This window comes from Pantherophis guttatus, chromosome 2, assembly GCF_059756535.1.
Source record: "Pantherophis guttatus breed Tessera chromosome 2, ASM5975653v1, whole genome shotgun sequence".
In the NCBI taxonomy this organism is placed as follows: domain Eukaryota; kingdom Metazoa; phylum Chordata; class Lepidosauria; order Squamata; family Colubridae; genus Pantherophis; species Pantherophis guttatus.
In genome coordinates, this window is record NC_142064.1 from 267,264,559 (window position 1) to 267,287,994 (window position 23,436).

At 44.8% G+C, this 23,436-nt stretch overlaps 1 protein-coding gene and 1 long non-coding RNA gene across 3 annotated transcripts; one reads left to right on the forward strand and one right to left on the reverse strand.

The window, feature by feature from the left end:
• Nucleotides 1-118: 118 nt before the first annotated feature.
• On the reverse strand, nucleotides 119-1,422 carry LOC148115806 (uncharacterized). The gene is made up of 2 exons (XR_015731782.1): nucleotides 1,341-1,422; nucleotides 119-451 (listed from the first exon to the last, which is right to left on the reverse strand). It is a non-coding gene; the product is annotated as an uncharacterized LOC148115806 (long non-coding RNA).
• Nucleotides 1,423-9,643: 8,221 nt separating this feature from the next.
• LOC117658408 (uncharacterized) lies at nucleotides 9,644-20,783 on the forward strand. 2 transcript variants are annotated; one of them, XM_087884371.1, is made up of 2 exons: nucleotides 9,644-9,803; nucleotides 16,508-20,783. In XM_087884371.1, the coding sequence occupies exon 2, from the start codon at nucleotides 16,991-16,993 to the stop codon at nucleotides 18,491-18,493; it is 1,503 nt and encodes a 500-aa protein (XP_087740497.1). In that variant the 5' UTR covers nucleotides 9,644-9,803; nucleotides 16,508-16,990; the 3' UTR covers nucleotides 18,494-20,783. The 2 variants fall into 2 exon arrangements, with proteins under 2 accessions (XP_087740497.1, XP_087740498.1); XM_087884372.1 differs by lacking the exon at nucleotides 9,644-9,803 and adding an exon at nucleotides 13,394-13,721.
• The last annotated feature ends 2,653 nt before the right edge of the window (nucleotides 20,784-23,436 follow it).

Sequence of the window (23,436 nt, forward strand, 5' to 3'; positions counted from 1 at the left end):
TCCACCCTGATTCAACACCAGAGGACTCACACAGGAGAGAAACCCTTTGAATGTCCTGAGTGTGGGAAAAGTTTCAGTCAGAATTCCAGCCTGCTGATACACCAGAGGACTCACACAGGAGAGAAACCCTTTTAATGTTCTGATTGTGGGAAAGGTTTGAGTCTCAATTCCTACCTGGTGATATACCAGAGGACTCACATAGAAGAGAACCCGTACAAGTGTCTGGATTGCGGGAAAGATTTCAGTATTTTGTCTAATCTTTACACACAGGAGAGAAAACTTTCAAATGTCCAGCTTGTGAACAATGCTTTAGGCGTAAATCATCTCTGATTGCTCACAAGAAAATGCACATGAGGCAAATATTGAATAGTTTAGAGAAAGCTTGAAATTCATTTCTGATCTCCCATTTGGAGTATAGATGAGAAATTGTCAAGAGATCTCAGGATTAGACCTGTAGGTGGAGAGAGAAAAATGGAAAATATTAGTTTGATAAAGACTAACTACCTGTTTCTGATTATCAGCAGTATTTTCTGGATGTTTGCATTTGCAGAAGTCGTGGAATTTCTGCAAACAGGCCTTTGGGTGGTGTTTTTTGTTTTTTGTTTATGGAATTCCGACATGTGGAGTTTCAGCCTTCTATGTTGGTGAACTCCAGATTTTGAACCTCACAATTTCCCAGCCAGCATACAAGTAATCCTGGAGATACAACTGTAATGAGAACTATTATGGATTCATTTAGCAATGGCAACAGTGCTTTGGTTAACTAACCCCATCCCATGCTGTCTGTTATGCAGCTATTAAATGAATGTGCAAGTTGCTAAATAGGACACTGGCTACCTCAGTGTTCGGGAAAACTCTCGGAGGCTTAGTCCAGGCCCAGGCTTCCCCGCTTCCCCCCAGGCAACCCTAGGACTCCTCCACTCCCCACCAGACACCTATTGCTCTGGTTCCCAACCCTTGATTCCCCAAAGGCATCCCTTGGCCTCCTCCATCCCCACCCCCCAAGACACCTATTGCTCTGGTTCCCCCAAGGCAGGGTGAAATGCTACCGTTTTGCTCTGGTTCGGGGGAAGCCCCCTCCCCAGGCCTTTTCCCACTCCCACTGGCTCCCTGCAGGCCTTAGGCCATTCTGTCACGGAACCTACCAATTACGATTACACCTTGCAGCAGCTGTTAAACAAGACTGCTTTGCTTAATTGCAGACTTAGGCTTTCCTTCCAAAAGCCTCCCATAACCCATCCCTTAGGTCTCCCCAGGCCTCTCCCTCCCTCCCAGAGTATCCCCAGGCCTCTTTCATAAAACAGGGTCCCTCGAGTCCTTAGGTCGAATTCCAACCCTACCAGGCCTCATAATGTCCTCCTCTTTATCTTTTGAAGACATCTGAACCTTATATTGGGGAAGGAGGGTAGGACGCAAATCTCTCGGCTGTATGACTATTTCATGGAAGCAGCCGTTATTTTCACTGTGCCTGGGATTCATCGCTGGGCCCTGAAGTGGATTTGTGGAAGTGGCTGCCATTTTGCCACGACTGCCTCAGGCCCGAAATGGCGGCTGCTTCTGGGTCATTGTCATGCAGGAGAGGGAGAAACTGCTCTGTTTCGCTACCTTAACACTGTGCAGACCACCTTAAGGAATTGTGGGTGCACGGAAAATGATGGCTGCTTCCATGAGATCTTGAAAATTTACCTGTGAAATAGGTGATGGGCTTGTGGGGAGTAGGCCCGAGGCCCAGTGAAAAAAAGCAGTGTAACATTTCAAATGAAAAGCTATTCTGCCTTGCAGATGAACCTGGTGGAGAAGAGCTGTAGGAATACTGAGTTGAGGAGAAAAGGGATCGTGGCTTTGATCACAAGAACTCCATGTTTATTAGCAACTCCTGCTGGGATCTCCTCTTCTTGGAAATGCCTGCTTGTTACTGCTTGTTAAACTAAGATGATTACAGGCCTGAAGACTAAAACTTAACAGTATGAAGAATGGTTGCAGGATTTGGGTTTTGCTAGTTTAGAGAAAAGAAGGACTGGGGGGTTGGGTGGGGGGACATGATAGCAGTATTCACTGGAATTCCAGAGGCTGACACAAAGAGGAGGAGGGGGGGTCAACTTATTTTCCAAAGCACCTGAGGGCAGGACAAGAAACAATGGATGGAAACTAATCAAGGAGAGAAGCAACCTGGAATTAAGGAGAAACTTCCTAACAGTGAGAACAATTAATCAGTGGAACAGCTTGCCTTCAGAAGTCATGGGTGCTTCATGGGTGGGTGCTTCTTAAAAACTGGAGGTTTTAAGAATAGACTGGACTGTACCTTGTCTGAAATGGTTTCCTGCCTGAGCAGGGGGTTGAACTAGAAGACCTCCAAAGCCCCTTCCAGCTCTATTCTGATTGATTGACTATCACTGAAAGTTGTATCTTATGATTTATGTTAATTGTATTTTATGATTATGATAATGATTTATTATTTGTTACTTGTTTGTACACAGAGAGCTTATGTACCAGAGACAAATTCCTTGTGTGTTCAATCATACTTGGCCAATAAAGAATTCTATCCTATCCCATCCCATCCCATCCTTCTCCCATGGTTGTGGAATCACAACTTGCAATCTTCCCTGCTGACTTCCCACAAGCAAGGTCAATAAAGAAGCCAACAGGAAAGGTCAAAAGTTACTCACACCTTCACATTCTCTCTTAAGGAGCATCCACAGCACCACTCTGCCCTCACTCCATAATGTATATCTACCTTCCTAGCCACATGATGCAGGTACCACAGCAGGCACTGGTGGACACTCCTATAGTCATTGGCAACCACTCCGGCTCAGCCATGCTTGCAGAACAGTAGCCACTTATTTACTTGTCAGCCTGTTTGCCAATTTCCCCAGAACTTTTAACTTCCTGATACTTACTTACTTACTTACTTACTTACTTACTTACTTATTTATTTATTTATTTATTTATTTATTTATTTATTTATTAAATTTCTATACCGCCCTACTCCTGAAGGACTCAGGGCGGTGAACAGCCACGAAGTAAAACACATAAATACAAAACATTTAAAATCGAATTAAATGAATTAAATAATTTGGCTGAATTTAAAATACCCAATAATTAAAACAAATTTAAAATTTTCACTTAAAAGGGAGAAGATTTAGGTCAGGCCAGCTTGATGAAAAAGAAGAGTCTTGAGCGCGCGGCGGAAGGTGCGCAGATCCGGGATCCTCCGTATCTCCAGGAGGAGTTTGTTCCAGATCGTAGGTGCCCCCACAGAGAAGGCTCTCCCCCTAGGGGCCAACAGCGGACACTGTTTGGCCGATGGCACCTGGAGGAGCCCCTCTCTATGGGAGCGTACTGGCCGGTGGGAGGCTATTGGTGGTAGTAGGCAGTCCTGTAAATAACCAGGTCCTAAGCCATGGAGCGCTTTAAAGGTGATGACCAGAACCTTGAAGCGCACCCAGAAGACCACCGGGAGCCAGTGCAGCTCACGCAGGACAGGTGTTACATGGGAGCTCCACGTCGCTCCCATAACCACCCGCGCAGACGCACTCTACGCCAGTTGGAGCCTCCGAGTGCACCTCAAGGGGAGCCCCATGTAGAGAGCGTTGCAATCGTCCAGACGAGAGGTGACGAGGGCATGAGTGACTGTGCGTAGGGAGTCCCGATCTAGAAAGGGACGCAACTGGCGAATCAGGCGAACCTGATGAAAAATCCTCCCGGTCACGGCCGTCAAGTGCTCTTCTAAAGACAGCCATGAATCCAGGAGGACGCCCAAGTTGCGAGCCCTATCCGTGGGGGCCAATGATTCGCCCCCAACAGTCAACGATGGCACCAGCTGACTATATCGGGACGTTGGAAACCACAGCCACTCGGTCTTGGATGGGTTGAGCCTGAGCCTGTTTCTCCCCATCCAGATCAGTACAGCCTCCAGGCACTGGGACATCACTTCAAGGGCATCGTTGGGGTGGTCCGGGGTGGAGATGTACAGCTGGGTGTCGTCAGCGTACTGATGGTACTTCACCCCGAAACCATGGTTGATCTCGCCCAGCGGCTTTACATAAATGTTGAACAAAAGGGGCGAGAGGACCGATCCCTGCGGCACCCCACATATAAAGGGCCTTGGGGTCGATCTCTGCCCCCCTGTCAACACAGACTGCGACTGGTCAGAGAGAAAGGAGGAGAACCACCTTAGTACGGTGCCTCCCACCCCCAACTCTTCCAACCGGTGCAGCATGATACCATGGTCGATGGTATCAAAAGCCGCTGAGAGATTTAACGGGACCAGGACAGAGGAGCAACCCCTGTCCCGAGCCCTCCATTGATCATCAACCAACACGACCTACGACGTTTCCGTGCTGTACCCAGGCCTGAAACCCGACTGGAACGGATCCAGATACAACGCTTCATCCAGGTACTGGGGAAGTTGTCCCGCAACCACACTCTCAACAACCTTCGCTACAAAACGAAGGTTGGAGACTGGACGATAATTGGCCAATACTGCTGGGTCCAGGGAAGGCTTCTTGAGGAGGGGCCTCACCACCGCCTCCTTCAGGGCGGCGGGGAAGACACCCTCGCCCAGTGAAGCATTTATAATCCCCTGGAGCCAGCCTCGCGTCACCTCCCGGGAAGCCAGCACTAACCAGGAGGGACACGGGTCCAACAAACATGTGGTCGCATTCAATCTACCCAGAATCCTGTCCGCGTCATCTGGGGTCACAGGATCAAACTCATCCCAGATAACAGTCTCAAGACCTGCCTCCGTCACCCTCGCTGGATCTACCCAGTCAGAGTCCAGTCCTTGTTGCCTTTGCTTATTAGAAGCCAGCAGGAAATTGCAGTGAAGTCCTTGCTTAATGACAGTAACAGGGAGTGCTGAAACTGCCGAAGTGTGATACAGGTAATCCTCGATTTACAACCACAATTGAACCCAACATTTCTGTTTCTGAGACTTTGTTAAGTGAGTTTTGCCCCATTTTACGACTTTTCTTGCCACAGTTGTTAAGTTAATTACTGCACTTGTTAAATTAGTAACCCGGTTGTTAAGTGAATTTGGCTTCCCCATCGACTTTGCTTGTTAAAAGGTTAAAAGAGGTGATAACAAGACCCCAGGACACTCCAACCGTCATGAATATGAGTCAGTTGCCAAGGATCTGAATTTCATCACATGACCATGGGGATGCTGTAATGGTTGTAAGGGTGAAAAACGGTTGTATGTCACTTTTTCAATGACGTTGTAACTTTGAACAGTCACTAAACGAACTGTTGTAAATCGAGAACTACTTGTATTTCACTTTACTAGTGATAAAAGTAAAGGTTTCCTCTGTTCAGGCATTTCTGACTCTGGGGGAAGATGCTCACCTCCGTTTCTTAGCCGAGGGAGCCAATGTCGTCTGAAGGTGCTTCCATGGTTATGTGACCAACATGACTATATGCTGAGGTGCACCGAACATTGTTATTTTCCCACCAAAGTGGTACCTATTTATCTACTCGCATTTGCAAGCTTTTGAACTCTTAGGTGGACAGTGTCAGGACTTCAAGTAATACATCCACAACAATGAGAACTCTGAGGCAGGCATTTTCCTCAGAGAACAATTTATTGGGCTATATCATATTGGCACAAACCTGGCGAAAACCAGCTCTAAACGTCCTGTTTTTCACCTAATTAAAAGTAAACGTTTTGTCCCTTCCCCAGAGTCATCGGTCACAAGGCCCAATCAGCACACAGTCCAGTGGTTAGATGACCCCAATCTCCTCCTTCCAAACACCTGCCCAAATGTCCTTGGTTCCCAGGGGAAATAATTTTGACTACAGCAGCCCCAACTATCTTTACTACCCCCCTCCATACCTTTCAACTCCAAGCTGTGTCAGCATTGAAGCAACAAGAAAAAAAATGGCCACTGTCATGCCAGGCCAGCTTAAGGGTTGACAGATAGCAGCTGGAGCAAGTAACGGGAGTTCACCAGTGGTGAAATCCAGCCGGATCTATCCGGCTCACATGATGCAGTAGGGCCAGTGGTGGGACACCCCGCCCACCCGCTCGGACATCATCACGTCCTGTGCGCTGACCCTCTGTGCATGCGCAGAAGAGGCACGGATGCTCACATTTCCGATCGGGTAGCGAAGGTAAGTGTATTTTACCCCTGGAGTTCACCCTGTCACATAGCGCTCAGGTCTCAAACCCAGGCTGTCAGCTTTCCGCTGGCAAACTCAGCACTTTTAACTGCTGAGTCATTGTGTCCCTTGCTCTTTACTCCTGCATTGCTTAGTGATGAAAATTCTAGTCCCAATTACCACAGTTAAGCGAGGACCACTTGTATGCCTCTCTGGGATATCTATTTCATGATGACACATTTTTTTAATCCAAAAGCTGTTGTGCCAGATGCAACATGGCACAAACTTGGTCACCACATTATAAAACAAATACTGAGACTTCGGAAAAAGTGCAAAGAAGAGCAATGAAGTGGATTAAAGGTCTGGAGACTAAAACATATGAAGAACAGTTGCAGGAGTTGGGTATGGCTAGTCTAGAGAAAAGGAGGACTACGGGTGACATGATAGCAATATTCCAGTATTTGAGGGGTTGCCACAATGAAGAGGGGGTCAACTTACTTTCCAAAGCACCAGAAGACCAGACAAGAAACAATGGATGGAACTAATCAAGGAGAGAAGGAACTTGGAATTAAAGAGAAACTTCCTAGTATGTGCTCGCTCGCTGATCACACAAGTGGGGATGTGCACATGTGTGCATGCACACCACTTCCATAACCTGATTCCAAACAGCTCAAGGCCTGAGATGGGCTGCAGCCTGGTTATTGGGGACCCCTGACTTGTGACCATAATTGTCATAAGTCAATGACTTTTTGTATGGAGAATTTTATATAAAATAAAAGAAAAATTTAAAGAAAAATAAAAGGCAAAAGAACACCCAAGTGATTAAATATAATGAATTCTAACCTCTCTTCAACAGATAATTACAACCTTTTAATCCTGTCTCCCTCGTAAATGTTATAGACATCCCTTCAGCCCCTCTGTCAGGTTTCGATGCTATCTCAAAATAAATGAATTTCCAAACTGCCGATCTTTGAGGAAATTTTCTCTTTATTGAGCATAGCGATCTGATCCTGGCTCTTTCGCGGTCAGTACTGACCTTTACCCAGGGGTGGGTTCTAAATTTTTTTACTACCGGTTCTGTGGGCGTGGCTTATTTTGTGGGTGTGGCTTGGAGGTCATGTGACTAGGTGGGCGTGGCTAGCTGGTCAGAGTCATTTCTGGAAGGTCCTCACACTTACGACCAGTCCTCGGAGTTACGACCCGACTCATTTGTTTGCTTTTAACACTGATCAGCTGTAGGACGGCCCTTTGAAGCCCCACGGCAAGAGTTTAAACAGTTTTTTCCCTCTAGTCATCAGCTGGGACTCAGGAGGCAGCAATAGATTGGGGGTGGGACCAAATAAAAGGTAAGAATAACGTGGGTGGGAGGGCGGGGGGGAGAACCGGTTCGGTAACGTCATATCGTCACCACTACTGGCTCGGCCGAACCGGACCAAACCGGGAGGAACCCACCACTGCCTTTACCCCCCAATCCCTCCCTTTCCGATCCCCAATTCTCTGCTTCTCATTGGCTATCTTCCAAGCCACTTTCCTCATCCCTTCTTCGTCAGATCACAGGAATGTCTACCCCCCTCCCATCTCCGAGGAGACAGAATCTTCAAAGGGATTTAGTAGGCAAAAGTTCAAGCTTCTCTCTTTATATATGTCAGTGCTGGGACGCTGACACCCTCACTTAGTCCACCTTTTTTTAAATCCTCAAACTTGTAAATTATCACACTTTTTTTCTTCTTTCAGCAAAAATTCCATACAGGTAGTCCTCGACGTATGATCACAATTAAACCCAACATTTCTATTGTCAAGTGAGACATTTGTCAAGGGAGTTTTGCCCTATTTTGCAACCTTTCTTGCCACTGTTGTTAAGTGAATCACTGCAGCTGTTTGTAACACAGTTGTTAAATGAAACTGGATTGTTGCAAGTTGAGGACTACCTGTATAAAGTTTGCAGTCTTTCATGAATGTTTTTGTTATTGTATTTTTCTCTGAGCTCCTCCTTTAATGTTACTTTGACAAATATCTCTTACCATATTTTGTTCTTCCTTCATTTTCCAGCAAAGACCACTGAGAATTGGCTTTTCGTTTAGAAAAATGAAATTATTTGGCACACATTGTTACAGAGTTCCCATGATCCACCCAGTGGTGAAATCTAAAATTTGTTATTACCGGTTCTGTGGGCGTGGCTTGGTGGAGGTTAATGTGACTGGGTGAACGTGGCCAATTTTTTTTTTAAACTTTTAAAACCTTTTTTTCTACAACCTCTTCGGCAAAGAGGTTATTAAAAAATGCTTTCAAAAGGCTCTGATGATCCCACCTGAGTTGTCTGATTGTCAGAGGCTTCTTTTCTTTTAAATGCCTCTGACGTTCAGGCAACTCAGCTTGGATCATCAGAGGCATTTAAAAGAAAAAAAAGCCTCTGCCGATCAGGCAACTCAGCTGGGATCTTTGACGATCCCAGCTGGGCTGTGCGATCATCAGAGGTTTTTTTTTTTTAAAGCATTTTTTCAGCTGAAGAGGTTGTAGAAAAAATGCTTTTAAAAGTAAAAAAAAAGTTTTTGATGATTGTGCGGCTCAGCTGGGCATGGGGAGGGCAGGGATTTTTGCTACTGGTTCTCCAAACAATCCACCTCCATCGCTACCGGATCAGGTGATCCGGTCCGAACTGGGAGCATTTCACCCCTGAATCCACCTCAAAGTGGCCAGCTTAGAGCAGGGTTTCTCAAATTTGGCCACTTCAAGGTGTGTAGACTTCAACTCCCAGAATTCCCAGCCTACCATGTCTATTGCCCTAAAAGCTTAGAAGTTTCCTTACATACAGTCACTGGATCCATAACACACTGGACATTTGAGCATGTCTAGTTTAGCAATTTTATATCAACAACGTGCACCTACAGGTAGTTCTCGACTTACAACCACAATTGAGTCCAAAATTGCCATTGTTAAGTGAGACATTTGTTAATAAGTTTTACCCCATATTATGACCTTCCTTGCCTCAGTTGTTAAGTGAATCACAGCAGTTGTTAAGCTAGTGACACGGTTGTAAAGGGAATCTGGCTTTCCCATTGATTTTGCTTGTCAGAAGGTTGCAAGAGAGGATCCCTGGACACAGCAACAGTCATAAATATGAGTCAGTTGCCAAGCATCTGAATTTTGATCACATGACTGTGGGGAGGCTGCAATGCTAAAAAACGGTCATAAGTCACTTTTTTCACTGCCATTGTAACTTTGAATGGTCATTAAACGAACTGTTGTGAATCGAGGTCTACCTGTATTTATTGTCATGCATACTGCTGGAAAGTCCTTTGCACCTGGATCCAGTTTAACAGACGTTCTCAAAACCAGTTTAGGACCAGTTCTGAACACTCTTCTAGTTCCAGTTATAACAAAGGCTAACTAAAGAGAACTTGTTCCAAAATGGAATCGTGATTGCAAATACATTTTTTGTTCCGTGTTGCTTTAAATCTGGGCTGTTCTGGCCGCTGAATTCTTCAGAAGGAAGCAGGGTTGGTTGGGAGATCATTTTACACTCAGGTTGGTCAAACTTTCCAAGAAGCTGAACGGGTTAAAAGCAGAAAGTTCAGCAGCTAGAGTAGATCCAGAAATGTAGAGTCCTCTTACTGAATTCCTTTTCCTGTAGCTCCTTTGGAGAAAACTTTGAGTTTGGTGTTGCCGTTCTTGAATTTTGCTGGGCGAATCTCAACAGTTCGGAAAGAGTAAGTTAAATTTGAAACTTTCAGCAAAAGATCAGATCAGAGAATAAGAAATCCAGGAAGGGGGAGTGGGGGGGGGAGGTTAAAGGGAAATTATCCTCGAGTAAATAATTTCTTTTAAAAAAATGCTCTTTTAATGCTCTCCTGGTAAAGGAGAGGATACAACAGTTGGTCCTTGCGGAGCTCTCTCTTCCTATAGAAAATTGAGCCTCCATGTTCAAGCAGAGCACACAGCTCCGCAATCCAGGTGCGGGGAAAGGCATAAAAGGAGGGCGCGGAGGCGTCATGGGTGGGGGGGACAAAATGACAAAAAGAGCATCGGGGCTATTGAGTTGCAAGCGGCGTCTCTTCCTTCGATGAATCGAGACTCTCTTGTCATGTTCACCAAAGCCTCGGATTAACAGAATAACAGGAGTTGGAAGAGACCTTGGAGGTCATCTGGTCATTTAGCCGGAGCAGGGGGTTGGACTAGATAGCCTCCAAGGTCCCTTCCAACTCTGTTACTCTTAGTCCAACCCCCTGCTCATACAGGAGAGCCTGTATCATTTCCGATGGATGGCAATCCAGTCTCCCCTTGAAAGCTTCCAGTGATGAAGCTCCCACAACTTCTGAAGGCAAACTGTCCAGATGACCTCCAGGGTCCCTTCCAACTCTGTTACTGTTACTGAGTGGTCAGTGGGGCACTTGAGTTTACTTCTGCATCCCCCTTTTTCTGGTGACTCATAGATTCCCTACCCAGTTGATTCAATTTCATTCAAACACGGCAGTTGTTAAGTGAATGCTACCATCATTAAGCAAACCCATTGTTCACTAGGGATAGAAGCATGGGTTTCTGGCAAAAATGTAAATCATGGTCATGTGACTGCAGGATGCTATGAAAGGCCACAACTGCAGGGCTGGTTGCCAAGCACCCTAAATGTCATGTGACCCTGGGTGGAGCCCTCCCCCCCAGTCCTCAGAAGTTCAAATCTGGGTCATAAGTTGTTTTTTGAATGGTTGCTTAATGGCTGGTCGTAAGGCGAGGACTATCTGTAAGTCACAGACTTGGTGTTGTCGTAGTTCTGTGTCTACCATCTGCACAGCTATAGAAGAGCAATATTCTCAATAACAGTAATTGCAAGAGGGATCTTGGAATCCGAGTGGACAATCACTTCAATGTGAGCCAGCAGTTGTGTGGCAGCTGTCAATAGAGCCAAGGCAGTGGTGGGCTGCAGTAACAGAGGGATAGAATCAAGATCACGTGAAGCATTAGTATCGCTTTATAAAACCTTAGTAAGGCCACATTTGCAATATTGCATCCAGTTTTAGTCACCGTGATATAAAAAAGATTTTGACACACAGGAAAAAGTGCGCAGAAAAGAGCAACAAAGATAGAGGTGAGAGGAGGCTAAAATATCCAATGAGCGGGTGCAGGAACTGGGTATGTGTAATTTAATGCAGAGAACGGCTAAGGGTGACATGATAGCAGTCTTTCTTTTTTCTTTTTTTTTTTAAACAAAAGTTTTTTATTTTTTATATTCAAACAACCAAACATTATCATACATCATTTTATCCCCACCCAACCCCCCCTCCCCAATCCCCCCCCCTGACTTCCCAGAGCAAAAACAGGATATAGCATTTAACAAAAATAAGCTAAAATATGCTAACTATTACAGAATTCAAAACTCTCTCACACTTGTTAACTCCCCTTTTAAAAATTATACTTCAACCTTCCTTTTATAAATTCTCTTATCACATTTCACATTTGTAAAAAAAAAAAAAAAACATAATCTTATTTTAAATGTTTTAAAATCTCTCAATACATTAGCAGAACATTCTCCAAAATATAAGTTTCAAAAATTTCAAAAAATTATCCATTAAATTTTAAGTTATCCACCTTTAAACTTCAATACTTTAAAACTACCATAAAATTCAAAAGTTATCCAACTTTAATTAAATCTTTTAACATCATGAGACAATCTCCAAAATATGACCAGTCTTTCTTTCTTTCTATATTTTTTCCAGTCCTTCTTCAATAATACTTTCTTCTTCAGCACTGCTCCTCCCCCTGCTTTTATTTTCAAAAATTTTTGGGTTTGAAATTGTAGTTGGTATGTCTTAGGAATTCGTTCTCTTCTTGGGATTGTTTCCTTTAATTTGAAGCCCCCATTTCGACTCTTCCTGCATTTGTAATCCATCAGTTTGTTCCTTATATATTGATTCTGTCTGTAGAGCCAAAACTTGTCAAAATATTTATCAACCTGCAGGAAAGAGTCTTCTTGCTGCTTCTCGGTTAATTGAATGGAAGCCTCTTCCCACACTCAGTTAATTGAATGGAAACCTGTGTTTTCGATATAATAACCTCCATTTTAGCCCCAGCAATGTCTCTTCTATCCTCCAAAGGCGCATTGTCCTGATTAATTTCTTCCTCTTTTCCAGCCAGCAAGTCATTATTATTCCCCAATTTAAAATCTTGAATAGTTCTTTTAATTATCTGTCTTATCTCAGCAGTAAAAGATTTTAAAAACTCTTTTAAGTCCTTCGCAGTCACTACTTGTAAGTTTGCTGACTCATATAATCCATCTTTAATTTTGGCCATTTTTCAATTGTCTCTTTATGTTTGTATTAATTCGGCTATCAGGTCATTAAATCCAGTTATTTCCAAGCAAATTAGAGATATAAGTTAGTTAAAATCAATACCACAGTCTTTTCCATTCCACTTCCACTTTAAATCTTTTTCTTGAATAACCCGATAGCTTTAACAATGTTACTGATGTTAACAAGGACTTTCACTTATAAGTTTCATTTTCAAACCCTAAGGCGCCATCTTTTTTTAAACAGAGTTAACGTACAATACTTGCATTTTTAGTCTCCTCGATTAACTCTGCCAGCATCCAAAATCCAAAATCCAAATTCTTTATAATCCTTTTAGTTACTTGCTGGTGTGGTCGCGACGCTTCAGTCTGCTTTAAGCAGACGCGTCCCGGCTCCAGAGCTTTGAAGGGCTTTCAGGGAGCTCTCACCCTGGAAACCCCAGGCTTAAAAAAAAAAAAGCCTGGGGGTCTAGGGGAGCTCTATCCAGACCCTTTTACTCTTCTCTCCCCCTTTTCCCTGGAGGAGAGTTTTAAAGCCACTAGACAGCTGATTTTCGCTGTTCTAGCGGCTATACGGAGTCATGGTGCTGGAGCTCCTAAAAGGAGCTCCGTTGGCGTTTCGCGGAGCCACCGGAAGTCTCATGATAGCAGTCTTTCAGTAGTTGAGGGGCTGACGCAGAAAAGGGGGTCAACCTATTCCCCAAAGTGCCTGAAAGTAGGACAAAAAGTAATAGAGGGAGAATTATATAGAATTAGGAAGAAATTGTCAGTGACAACAATCAGTGGAACAAATTGCCTCTCAACCTGTGGTTGTTCCATCAGTGGAGGCTTTTAAGAGGAGACTGGAGAGCCATTTGACTGGGATGATATAGGTTCTCCTGCTTGGAGAGTTGGTCCCTTCCAACTCTTACTCTGTAATTCTGTAAGAACTTCATGAACATTTAGGGCTCAGCATGTAGCTCATCTTCAGAAGCTTAAGTAGCTTCACAATTCATTCTTTTACTTGGCTCTGTTGCAAAGATAGGTTGCTAGGAGTTTAAAACAACTTGATAGCATATAATCAGTGACAACATCTTGCCAACGCCTTAGGCAGAGACGGGACAAGCGTGTTTTTTTGCCTCCGGTCAGGAGATGGGGGTCACTTCTGCGCCTACAAAGCCATCAATACAGTAGCTGCATCTGTGGTTGATCCTTAAAGGAGTTAAAACCATCAAGTACTGTATTGCTAGAAAGGAATGAGGAAGAAGAGAAGCACAGAGGAACTTCCTGTACCGGATCCCTCATGGGTGGAAGGTGGCTTGCAGAGCGGCTTTTGGGCTCTTCTTAAAGTTGAAGCATCAGCTGGAAGGTGAGTTGAGGGCAAGTTGGAGGAGAGGCCAGAAGCAAGTTGGGCTATTTGGTTTGGATGCTGCCAACCGATGCACATTTATGATGGTCACAACATCCCACCATCATGATCCCCATTTTTGACCTTCCCAGCTTGTTTCTCATAGGCAAAGTTAGTGAGGATGGCAAGAAATTGCAAGTGACAGTCATGTGAAATTGCCTTTAACAACCCACAGTGGTTTGCTTAACAACTCCAGAGGAACAGATGTAAGTTGGCAGTTATGTGACATCATGTTTCATGATCGGGCTGCTTAGTGACACAGATCCCAGTCCCAAATGTGAGGACTCCTTGAAAGGGGATGTCACCAGAGGAATTGTGGACAGGAGGACAGTATTTTCTTATTTGGAGCTGAGGATTTCCATCGGTATAACTGGCGAAGGTTGTTGAGAGTGTGGTCGCGCGACAGTTCCCGCAATTCCTGGAGGAAACATCCTATCTAGATCTGTTCCAGTCGGGTTTCAGGCCCGGGCACAGCACGGAAACAGCATTGGTCGCGTTGGTTGATGATCTCTGGAGAGCTCGGGACAGGGGTTGCTCCTCTGTTCTGGTCCTGTTAGATCTCTCAGCGGCTTTTGATACCATCGACCATGGTATCATGCTGCACTGGTTGGAAGAGTTGGGGATGGGGGGCACCGTGTTACGGTGGTTCTTCTCCTTTCTCTCCGACGGGTCGCAGTTCATGTTGGCAGGGGGGCAGAGGTCGACCTCGAGGCCTCTTATATGTGGAGTGCCTCAGGGGTCGGTCCTCTCGCCCCTCCTGTTCAACATTTATGTGAAGCCGCTGGGCAAGATCATCCGTGGCTTCGGGGTGAGATACCACCAGTACGCTGATGACACCCAGCTGTACATCTCCACCCCAGGCCACCCCAACGATGCCCTTGAAGTGATGTCCCAGTGCCTGGAGGCTGTGCGGATCTGGATGGGGAGGAACAGGCTCAAGCTCAACCCTTCCAAGACTGAGTGGCTGTGGCTCCCGGCATCCCGATATAGTCAGTTGACCCCATCACTGACTATTGGGGGCGAGTCGTTGGCCCCCACAGAGTGGGCTCGCAATCTGGGAGTCCTCCTGGATACGCAGCTGTCCTTGGAGGAACATCTGACGGCTGTAACCAGGGGGACCTTTTGTCAGGTTCGCCTGATTCGCCAGTTGCGGCCCTTTCTTGATCGGGATTCCCTGTGCACAGTCACTCATGCCCTCGTCACCTCTCTCCTTGACTACTGCAACGCTCTCTATATGGGGCTCCCCTTGAAGAGCACCCAGAGGCTCCAACTGGTCCAGAACGCAGCAGCGCGGGTAGTGACGGGAGCAGCATGGCGCTCCCATGTAACACCGCTCCTGCATGAGCTGCACTGGCTCCCAGTGGTCTTCCGGGTGCGCTTCAAGATGTTGGTTATCACCTTTAAAGCGCTCCATGGCATAGGGCCTAGCTATCTTCGAGACCGCCTGCTGCCACCGATGACCTCCCATCGACCCGTGCGCTCCCACACAGAGGGCCTCCTCAGGGTGCCATCAGCCAAACAGTTCAGGCTGGTGACCCCCAGGGGGAGGGCCTTCTCTGTGGGGGCACCTACCCTCTGGAATCAGTTGCCCCCAGAGATAAGGAGAATCCAAGACCTCAATGCCTTCCGCCGTGCCAATAAAACCTTCTTTTTCCAGCAATCCGGGCTGGCCTATTTTTTTACGTGTTTTTAATTGTTTTGTTTATCGTTTTTAATTAATGGGGCCAAATTCATATATATCTTTTAATTGTATTTTAATATTTGTACTTGATGTTTTTACTTGGCTGTTCACCGCCCTGAGTCCTCAGGGAGAAGGGCAGTATACAAATTCAAAATAAAATAAAATAAAAATAAAAATAAACAACACATGACATATTACATCACATCATCATCAATGGTGTGTTTCCCTTACCTTTGCTAATGGTTCATGCACATGCACCACTTCTGCGCATGCACAGAGCATATTTGATGAGGTCCGGGCGGGTGGGCGAAGCCTCCTGCCACCGCTAATACTGGTTCAGCCGAACCGGGCCGAACCGGTACCAATCCAGCACTGGTCACCATGTATTTTACAAAAGAAAAGCCAGTAGCTAAGAAGAAATCGTAGTAGTTTATGCTAACTGGAAAGAAAAGGATTACAACGGAAGCAAAAGGCATGATTTCTTCTTAGCCCCACTAGCACTACCTTTACATTAGTGTTGTGCTGGTAGAGCAAAGAAAAAATCTCATCTCTTTTGCTTCCATGGCAATCCTTTCCTCCTCAGCCAGGGTAAATCACTAATGCTGGCTGGAGTGAAAGGATTGCCATCGAAACAAAAGAGTTTATCTTTCTTCTTCTTGATTACACCATGTGGCCCAGCTGACTTCCTGAGCTCGTCAGAAATTTAGTAAGTGAATGGTGATGGGGGACTGGGGTTGGGGAGGAATGCATAGTATATTGCAAAGCAGGCCAACATACTGGGGTCTGGGGATTGTGAGGACTGACTGGGCAAGATGGAAGGGAGATAGATGGGTGGGTATGCTGCAGCATCTCTGCAGTGAAGAAGTCAAGGACTCCCGGGGTGGGAGGCGCTGCAGAAATTCAACTTTGGAGCAGATTAGTATTTAGCATTTGGGGGAGTGTTGTAACTTCAGAAATTCGTTGAATGGCCAGTCATACCTAAAGGATTACCTGTACTTCTTTTTTTCACATCTTCTGCAACACTTTCATAAACAATAAAACTTACACTTTCTTTTGAATCTTACAGACAAAGATGATGCTAACACAAACACACTGGGCAACTGAGAATAACAAGCAACATTGAAAAGCAAAGCAAATTGAAGCAGAAATAAAAATATGTTCTATTTCCTTCAGAAAGCTGCAGAATTCGTCTACTTCATCATCAGCTAAGAGACAGAAAAGAGAAAATCATGAAGAGATTTGCAGCTGGAAAAAGTAGATTATATAGAATTTAAGAATACGTTACTTGAAAAGGTCAAAGGAGATCATTTTTCCGTTCAGAAAAAGAGGGAAATATCTGGAAGCCAGTGGGGAAGAAAATGTTAATTGGATAGTCACATATGGCAGCCAGTAATGCAGGCACCAACAAAATAAGGAATCACAAATATTTTTGACCTCCTCAAGAATGTCAGTGATGGAAAAGCTCAATAAATGTGCCTATTGTGGGAAAAGTAAAGAGTTCAAATCACAAGAGGATCTACACTGAACAAAAGCCATATAAATACTCTGAATGTGGCAAAACTTTAGTCAGAATAGCTCCCTTGCAATTCATAGAAGGATCCTCATAGTAGAGATGCCCTACAACTGCTCCCAATGTGGTAAATGCTTTTGCAAGCATGGCAACTTTGTGATACATCAGAGGACTCACACCAGGGAGAAACCATATGAGTGTCCAGATTGTGGGAAAAGTTTCATTGCAAATTCCCACCTGGTAAGACACCAGAGGACTCACACAGGAGAGAAACCCTTTGAATGTCCTGATTGTGGGAAACGTTTCAGTCAGAATTACTACCTAGTGATACACCAGAGGAATCACACAGGGGAGAAACCCTTTGAATGTCCTGTTTGTGGGAAAGGTTTCAGTCTCAATTCCACCCTGATTCAACACCAGAGGACTCACACAGGAGAGAAACCCTTTGAATGTCCTGAGTGTGGGAAAAGTTTCAGTCAGAATTCCAGCCTGGTGATACACCAGAGGACTCACACAGGAGAGAAACCCTTTGAATGTCCTGAGTGTGGGAAAAGTTTCAGTCTTAATTCCAGTCTGGTGAAACACCAGACGACTCACACAGGAGAGAAACCCTTTGAATGTCCTGAGTGTGGGAAAAGTTTCAGTCGGAATTCCAGCCTGGTGAACCACCAGAGGACTCACACAGGGGAGAAACCCTTTGAATGTCCTGATTGTGGGAAAAACTTCAGTCTCAATTCCTCTCTGGTGAAACACCAAAAGACTCACACAGGAGACAAACGACACAAGTGTGCAGATTGTGGGAAAAGTTTCAGTTACCCTTATGACCTGGTGATCCACCAGAGGACTCACACAGGAGAGAAACTATATGTGTGTCCTGATTGTGGGAAAAGTTTCAGTCTCAATTCCAGCCTGGTGATACACCAGAGGACTCACACAGGCGAGAAACCCTTTGAATGTCCTGATTGTGGGAAAAGTTTCAGTGACAATTCCAGCCTGGTGAAACACCAGAGGACTCACACAGGAGAGAAACCCTTTGAATGTCCTGATTGTGGGAAAAGTTTCAGTCGGAATTCCAGCCTGGTGAACCACCAGAGGAATCACACAGGGGAGAAACCCTTTGAATGTCCTGATTGTGGGAAAAACTTCAGTCTCAGTTCCTCTCTGGTGAAACACCAAAAGACTCACACAGGAGACAAACCACACAAGTGTGCAGATTGTGGGAAAAGTTTCAGTTACCGTTATGACCTGGTGATCCACCAGAGGACTCACACAGGAGAGAAACCCTTTGAATGTCCTGAATGTGGGAAAAGTTTCAGTCTCAATTCCAGCCTGGTGATACACCAGAGGACTCATACAGGCGAGAAACCCTTTGAATGTCCTGATTGTGGGAAAGGTTTCAGTCTCAATTCCACCCTGATTCAACACCAGAGGACTCACACAGGAGAGAAACCCTTTGAATGTCCTGATTGTGGGAAAAGTTTCAGTGACAATTCCAGCCTGGTGAAACACCAGAGGACTCACACAGGAGAGAAACCCTTTTAATGTCCTGATTGTGGGAAAGGTTTGAGTCTCAATTCCTACCTGGTGATATACCAGAGGACTCACACAGAAGAGAAGCCGTACAAGTGTCTGGATTGTGGGAAAGATTTCAGTATTTTGTCTAATCTTTACACACAGGAGAGAAAACTTTCAAATGTCCAGCTTGTGAACAATGCTTTAGGCGTAAATCATCTCTGATTGCTCACAAGAAAATGCACATGAGGCAAATATTGAACAGTTTAGAGAAAGCTTGAAATTCATTTCTGATCTCCCATTTGGAGTATAGATGAGAAATTGTCAAGAGATCTCAGGATTAGACCTGTAGGTGGAGAGAGAAAAATGGAAAATATTAGTTTGATAAAGGCTAATTACCTGTTTCTGATTATCAGCAGTACTTTCTGGATGTTTGCATTTGCAGAAGTCGTGGAATTTCTGCAAACAGGCCTTTGGGTGGTGTTTTTTGTATTTTGATTATGGAATTCCGACATGTGGAGTTTCAGCCTTCTATGTTGGTGAACTCCAGATTTTGAACCTCACAATTTCCCAGCCAGCATACAAGTAATCCTCGAGATACAACTGTGATGAGAACTAACTATTATGGATGCATTTAGCAATGGCGACAGTACTTTGGTTAACTAACCCCATCCCATGCTGCCTATTATGCAGCTATTAAATGAATGTGCAAGTTGCTAAATAGGACACTGGCTACCTCAGTGTTCGGGAAAACTCTCGGAGGCTTAGCCCAGGCCCAGGCTTGCCTGCTTCCCCCCAGGCATCCCTAGGCCTCATCCACCCCCACCACAAAGACCATCTATTGGTCTGGTTCCCAACCCTTGGTTCCTCCAAGGCATCCCTAGGCCTCCTCCACCACCCCCCCAAGACACCTATTACTCTGGTTCCCAACCCTGGTTTCCCCAAGGCATCCCTAGGCCGCCTCCACCCCCACCCCCCAAGACACCTATTGCTCTGGTTCCCAACTCTTGGTTCCCCCAATATAGGGGTGAAATGCTACCGGTTTGCTCCGGTTCGGGGGAAGCCCCCCCTCCACAAGCCTTCCCACAGAGTAACCCCCTAGGCCAGCGGTTCTCAACCTGGGGGTCGCAACCCCTTTGGGAGTCGAACGGCCATTTCACAGGGGTCGCCAAAGCCCTCTCTCCCCCCCCATGCCTTCACTCACCCTCACTCTCTGCTCTGTTGGATCGCCGGCCATTCGTTTACCCCGCCCACTCCCAATCTATTGCTGCCTCCGATGACTAGAGGAAAAAACCTGTTTAAATTCTCGCCGCGGGGCTTCAAAGGGCCGCCCTATAGCCAGTGGTGCAGCCGAACCGTTTGTTAAATTGCTGGCTTGCCCCGCCCCTCCGCACCACTATTTATTGCCAATAAATAGTGGTGGGCGAGGGGCGGGGGAGCCAGCAATTTAACAAATGGTTCGGTGTTTTTTTGTAATTTTATTGGCCCGTGGAGCTTCAGCATAGGCTAATTAGCCCTTGCTTAGATCGGCTCCCGACCCCCAGCTGATTTGCTCTCAGCTGTTTTGCTCAGAGCTCTGCTGCTTGCTAGGAAAGAGTGCAGATTTTTTTCCCCCTAGCTATACTGAAAAACGAAAGAGAAAGTAAAGCAGGCTGTTGGCTTTGCAAATTGGAAAATTAGGGAGGCAGATTTCTTTTCTTTTTCCTCACCAAAAAAGGTAGGTGCAAACAACGGGAAATTTAGGGAAAAAGAGGAGATTTTAAAACACAAAAGAAAAAAAGTTCTATTTAACTAGGGAATTGTAATAATTGAGATACTATTAATTGTATATTGTGTTGAAAGCAGAAATGGTTAAGTTGTGGTTTGGAGGAATATATAGGGGAAATTATTTGGTTTATTATTATTGGTAAATATAATTAATTGATTTGTAAGAAATTGGATTGCATGGAAATAATTGGAATATTCATGTTCATATTGATTAATATACAAAAAAGGTAGTTATATAACTAATTGATTTATATTAAAATGTTGAATTCATATTAAACAACTGTAATATTACATAATTAACCAATGTGAGGATGGATATAAAAATAGATGACAATAGGAAGGGGTATAATATAGAATAGAAGGGAAAAATTGAATTTGATTAAGATTAGAGATGAGGATGAAGGGTAATATTGGTTTTTTACAAAAATAGATGAGGAATAAATATGGCAAAAAGGAAATATAGAAATTGTAAATTTAATTGAAATGACTAAACACTGTTTAAATTTATGAACCGGCCAAATACTCTGTTCAAAGAAAATACATTGTATGTTTGTATGTGTGTTTCTAATTATTGTTATTTATTCATATTTGTTCTCTTTTATTCTTTAAAGTTTAACAATTCATTCTTTATCTTAATATCTTTATATTTGTTTGGGGTTGGCTTTCTTCCCTTTCATCTTTTTTATTGTACAGCAATCTTTCTCCTCAAACCTACCACCTCTCTCTTTTCTTTCCTTCTTACTTTCTCTTCCTCCCCCTCTTCTTCTCCTCCCTACTTCCTCTTCCTTTCTCCTTCTCCTCCTCTCTTCTTCCCTCTCTTACCCTCACTCCTACTCTAATTTCCCTTCCCTTCCTTCATCCCTCTCTATTGCTGTATCCTTTTATGCATATGGACTACTCAGAGGGCTGAAAAAATTATTTCTGACTGGTCCTCGCACTTTTGACCAGTCTTCGAACTTATGACTGTCCTCACATTTTACGTTTTTGCCCTATCTTGTCACCATGGTGAAGAGAAGCAGTTGTGAAATGAGTGACACATTGTTAAGAATGCTACAATGGGCATAAATGATGACCAGTCATAAGTGCGAAGACAGGTCAAAAGTGCGAAGACCTGTCAGAAATCACTTTTTTCAGCCCTCTGGGTAGTCCTTTTGTGCACAGGGACTACTCAGAGGGCTGAAAAAGTTATTTTTGACTGGTCCTTGCACTTTTGACCAGTCCTCGAACTTACGACTGTCCTCACATTTTACGTTTTTGCCCTATCTTGTCACCATGGTGAAGAGAAGCAGTTGTGAAATGAGTGACATGGTTGTTAAGAATGCTGCACGGGCATAAATGTGAGGATGGTCATAAGTGTGAGGACCCCTCAAAAGTGTGAGAACCTGTCAGAAATGACTTTTTTCAGCCCTCTGAGTAGTCCCTATACACATAGCCATGGCCACCCAGTCACATGACCAGCTAGCCACACCCACCCGGTCACATGACCTCCAAGCCACGCCCACAAAATAAGCCACGCCCACAGAACTGGTAGTAAAAAAAATTTAGAACCCACCTCTGGTTGGGGGTCACCACAACATGAGGAACTGTATTAAAGGGTCGCGGCATTAGGAAGGTTGAGAACCACTGCCCTAGGCCTTTTCCCACTCCCACTGGCTCCCTGCAGGTCTTAGGCCTGCTTAATTGCAGACTTAGGCTTTCCTTCCAAAAGCCACCCGTAACCCATCTCTTAGGTCTCCCCAGGACTTTCCTTCCCTCACAGAGCCTCTCCAGGCCTCTCCTTCCTAAAACAGGGTCCCGGTAGTCCTTAGGTCGAATTCCAACCCTACCAGGCCTCATACCGTCCTCCTCTTTATCTTTTGAAGACATCTGAACCTTATATTGGGGAAGGAGGGTAGGACGGAAATCTCTCAGCTGTATGACTATTTCATGGAAGCAGCCATTATTTTCACTGTGTCTGGGATTCATCGCTGGGCCCTGAAGTGGATTTGTGGAAGTGGCTGCCATTTTGCCACGACTGCCTCAGGACCAAAATGGCGGCTGCTTCTGGGTCATTGTCATGCAGGAGTAATGTAGATAAAAGAAATAATAGGGAAAATCGGATGTATGATCTCATGCTAAACATATATGGAAAATGTATGATCTCACTGAATCCTTTGTCTTAGAAATGTATAAAACCAGTTGTATCAGGGTTCTTCTCTTGTTCAAAGCTTCAGGTAAAAACTGGCTCTGAACCTTGCGAAAGAAAACTGTCTCTGGCTGACCTAGGAATGTTGCTTGGTCCTTTCATTTCACAACAGGAGAGGAAGAAACTGCTCTGTTTCGCTACCTTAACACTGTGCAGACCACCTTAAGGAATTGTGGGTGCACTGAAAATGATGGCTGCTTTCATGAGATCTTGAAAATTTACCTGTGAAAAAGGTGATGGGCTTGTGGGGAGTAGGCCCGAGGCCCAGTGAAAAAAAGCAGTGTAACATTTCAAATGAAAAGCTTTTTTGCCTTGCAGATGAACCTGGTGGAGAAAAGCTGTAGGAATATTGAGTTGAGGAGAAAAGGGATCGTGGCTTTGATCACAAGATCTCCAGGTTTATTAGCAACTCCTGCTAATAAACCTCCTCTTCTTGGAAATTTATTTATTTATTTATTTATTTTTAAATTTATATACCGCCCTTCTCCCTGAGGACTCAGGGCGGTGTACAGCCAGAATTAAAAAACATGAAATACAAATATTAAAAACAATTAAAATATATATAAATTTAGCCCAAAATTAAAAATACAAACCAATTAAAACATTTAAAATTTCTTCTTAAGCCAGCCCGGCTTGCTGGAAAAAGTGGGTTTTAAGGGCACGGCGGAAGGCACTAAGGTCTTGGATTCTCCTTATCTCTGGGGGCAACTGATTCCAGAGGGTAGGTGCCCCCACAGAGAAGGCCCTCCCCCTGGGAGTCACCAGCCTACATTGATTGGCTGATGGCACCCTGAGGAGGCCCTCTCTGTGGGAGCGCACGGGACGATGGGAGGTCGTCGGTGGCAGCAGGCGGTCTCTAAGATAGCTCGGCCCGATGCCATGGAGTGCTTTAAAGGTGATAACCAACACCTTGAAGCGCACCTGGAAGACCACAGGGAGCCAGTGCAGCTCGCGCAGGAGCGGTGTTACATGGGAGCGCCATGCTGCTCCCATCACTACCCGCGCTACTGCATTCTGGACC